Genomic DNA, 3,936 nt, shown 5'->3' on the forward strand with positions numbered 1-3,936 from the left:
TAAATTATTCAATCACATAACAGTTTTTAAAATTCATGTTTTTAAATCATTCCATCACATAACAGTTTTTAAAATTCATGTTTTTAAATCATTCCATCACAGCTACATTTTTAAATGTAGATGCAGATGTGAAGTAATGCAAGTAAACATTATTAAGTACCTCTGCAATGCTAGCTGTCATTTCAAAAGTATTCTAATTGATATCAACTGTCCATTACTGAAGATCATCTACATGTTACCATTCCAACTATTTTCTTGTTCACTTACAAAACTAAATTAATTTTAACAATTTTGTTTAGGGCCTTTGTGTCCCACCTCAGCAATGTCCTTGTCGTTATGGAGATTCATGGGAAAATGCAGGATCAGTTAAAAGAATTGGTTGCAAAGAACTGTAAGTTATTTTTAGTAACTATTTTAATCTATGTAACTTCGTTATTACATTTCAAATTTAACATTTACCAACAATTTTCTACTGTTGGAGGTATAGTGCTAGAGAGAAGGTAAAAATGCTGACCTGCTGACCTTTATTTCATAAATTCAAATTCTGCCACAATAATCTTTTTGCTTTGTTGCTGAAATCCAGCTCAGCTTTGATCAAGTTGTTGTTGTTGGCACTCCGTCGCTTACGACGTCGAGGGTTCCAGTCGATCCGATCAACAGAACAGCCTGCTTGTGAAATTAACGTGCAAGTGGCTGAGCACTCCACAGACACGTGTACCCTTAACGTAGTTCTCGGGGATATTCAGCGTGACACAATGTGACAAGGCTGACCCTTTGAAATACAGGTACAACAGAAACAGGAAGTAAGAGTGAAAGAAAGTTGTGGTGAAAGAGTACAGCAGGGTTCGCCACCATCCCCTGCCGGAGCCTCGTGGAGCTTTAGGTGTTTTCGCTCAATAAACACTCACAATGCCCGGTCTGGGAATCGAAACCGCGATCCTATGACTGCGAGTCCACTGCCCTAACCACTGGGCTTATGACTACCAATCTGTGAGCCTCAAAGGAAAAGACAAAGCCAAAAGGACTCATAATTATTTGTAGAAGATTAAAATTATTATTTAAACCCAAAATTTATAAGCGAACTTTTATCAATGATTCCTTTCTTGTATTTGTTTTTCAGAAAGTGTAGAAATGCTACCTGGATAGATACTGATGTAGGTGACTGCCCAGGTAAGAATTCAAATATATTTCTTAAATGGTGACATACATTTTATGGAGTCTTCCGCTGTGTAGAATTAATAGAACAGAGGTAGTATATTTTGAAGAGAATTTCTTCTACTGATGTTAATCTTGTGGTAAAAAGCTCCACAAGTTAACAGAGTTACCTGAAGCATTGAAGCCACTCAATCCTAAGACAATATAGGACCCTGAATGTATCTATGTTTTTCTTACATGCCTAATTTCATTAGTTTTATACTCTTGTCCTTGTTGCTTGAACTTTTCTTATAAAGAGATAGTGGAGGCGCAATGGCCCAGTGGCAAAGCGTTTTCCTTGCACAAGTTTTTATGCACATGCACTATGGCACAGTGTGTCAGTGCTGCATCGTTGTGGTGCAGAGCCAGGTCTTCAAATGGCAAAGTGTGCTGAATGTTCTTTCGTTTGATGCAAAGACAGAATAAGCTGCAAGCGAGAGTATGTTCAGCACACTTCGCTGTTTGAAGACCTGGCTCCATACCATGAAGACATAGCACTACAACACACTGTGTGGAGACGCAATGGCCCGGTGGTTAGGGCAGCGGACTCGTGGTCATAGGATCGCGGTTTCGATTCCCAGACTGGGCGTTGTGAGTGTTTATTGAGCGAAAACACCTAAAAGCTCCACGAGGCTCCGGCAGGGGATGGTGGCGAACCCTGCTGTACTCTTTCACCACAACTTTCTCTCACTCTTTCTTCCTGTTTTTGTTGTGCCTGTAATTCAAAGAGTCAGCCTTGTCACACTGTGTCACGCTGAATATCCCCGAGAACTACGTTAAGGGTACACGTGTCTGTGGAGTGCTCAGCCACTTGCACGTTAATTTCATGAGCAGGCTGTTCCGTTGATCGGATCAACTGGAACCCTCGACGTTGTAAACGATGGAGTGCCAACAACAAACAACACACTGTGCCATAATGCATGTGCATAACAATAACAATAGAAATATATCTCTCCTATTCATAGTTACTAAAATTTAATACATTCACTGGTGTACCTCACTTCTACTAACTCAGAAAAGGACAGGTTTAAGGTTGACCGTGGCAGTTGAAACCTTCAGTGTTCTTGGCTCCTGGACCATATCCCTGCTCCCTACTATCAGGGCAGAGATTGTTGTCTGCAAGCACAAGCCCCGTGAGACAGAGTGGCTGTTCTAGCGCGTCTCCCTCGCTGTCAAGCAGGGCATTGTTTTTCCCATTTTGTCTGCTGGTGCCATGAGAAACGTTGAACTATGATAGAAGAGATCAACCTTTACTATTGCCTGGAGTAATGAGGACTTTGTTGTCTAATGTTATTTTTTGTCTTGTTGTGTCTGGGGAGAGTCATTTTCTTATTGTGCCTTAAAATTTAACACACTCACCTTTAAAATTTCCACTTATTATTTTTATTTTCCTAAAATTTTCGTTGCGTCTTGCAACCTTTTCAATAGTTATCTAAACTTTAAGCAAACTTACCATTTTGTTCTATTATTCTGCTTTCATTCAGTCTCAAGACAAAATTCTAGCTAGAAGGTGCTAGAAGGTCAATTATATTGTCTGTTGAAGCTGAATTTACAGATGGTGGCTTACCAAAAGTGGTGTTGAAGATGGTAGTGATAATGAGGGGAACGATGTCTTTGTATTCCTGGCAGTGTCTGTTAATTCTTAATTCTTCCAAGCTGTGTTTTGTTGAGCTATTTCACTTACCATCTCAAGATTGTTGTTAGATTTTGTTAGTTGAAAGGATAAAATATGATATTTACTTTTTCCTTCTGTTGGGATACAAACTTAATGAGAGTTGTCAATGATATCAACATGACAGTAGTTTAAACCAGGGGTTTTCAAACTTTTTGACTTGCGGACCCCTTTTTATTTCAGGCTTTACCTTAGGGACCCCCTCATAAACGCTTATGAAATTTATACTTGCTTAAAATAACATATATTTTTACATTTATTTATTTAACAGTATTTAACAAATAGGTTTATTGTCAATTAAAAGATTTCGATTAAAAAACATATATAGAATCAAATTGCCCATAAAAAGTATTTGCTGTCCACGGACCCCCTGTCTTGTCCTTGCCGACCCCTGTGGTCCGGGGACCACAGTTTGAAAACCCCTGGTTTAAACAATAATAATTACTAGATTCTTTCCATTTTTTTTTTTAGCAACCTGCTTTGTTTCTGGAGACCCACATTACCAAACATTTGATGGTAAATTCTATTCCTTCCAAGGAGATTGTGCTTATGTATTGGCTCAATCAAGTGAAGATAATACTTTTTCAGTCGTCACAAGAAATGTGAAATGCGGCTTAACTGGTGTGACTTGTACAAAAGAGATTACAGTTACTTTAAAAGGAAATGTTATAAGTTTATTCAAGGACAAACCGACAACATTAAATGAAGTGGAAATACCAGAAGAAGGATATATTTCTTCCAACATTATGATAAAAAGAAGTGGAATTTTCCTCAGTATTCTCACCAAATTTGGTTTGACAGTTCAATGGGATTTAGGTAAATACCATCTATTTTCTTTTTATATTCCTAGAATTATTGCTAGAAAATCTATAAAGATGTTTCTTCTAACTCAGTTTAATCAATATTTGAATTGTTTAACATGCTTCCAATAACATGAATGCATCTTTGATTCGTTTTCTTTTCCAATATTTTCCTAAATGTGGTTAATATTTAACTAAAATGAAATTAAAAATAGAATATAAACAATGAAATAAAATAATTTGGTGAATGATTTATTTAATTGCCACGTT

General features: G+C 37.4%; 1 protein-coding gene across 1 annotated transcript in view; it reads left to right on the top strand.

The window, feature by feature from the left end:
- The window catches only part of LOC106877446 (SCO-spondin), a 28,737-nt gene that overhangs the window by 5,200 nt on the left and 19,601 nt on the right, over positions 1-3,936 (top strand). Inside the window, exons 3-5 of the mRNA XM_014926351.2 lie at positions 300-391; positions 1,121-1,170; positions 3,338-3,682. Of these exons, the coding sequence (XP_014781837.2) occupies positions 300-391; positions 1,121-1,170; positions 3,338-3,682 (487 nt within the window). The remainder of the gene's footprint in view (positions 1-299; positions 392-1,120; positions 1,171-3,337; positions 3,683-3,936) is intronic.

Source organism: Octopus bimaculoides, unplaced genomic scaffold (assembly GCF_001194135.2).
Source record: "Octopus bimaculoides isolate UCB-OBI-ISO-001 unplaced genomic scaffold, ASM119413v2 Scaffold_3603, whole genome shotgun sequence".
NCBI classification, from domain to species: Eukaryota; Metazoa; Mollusca; class Cephalopoda; order Octopoda; family Octopodidae; genus Octopus; species Octopus bimaculoides.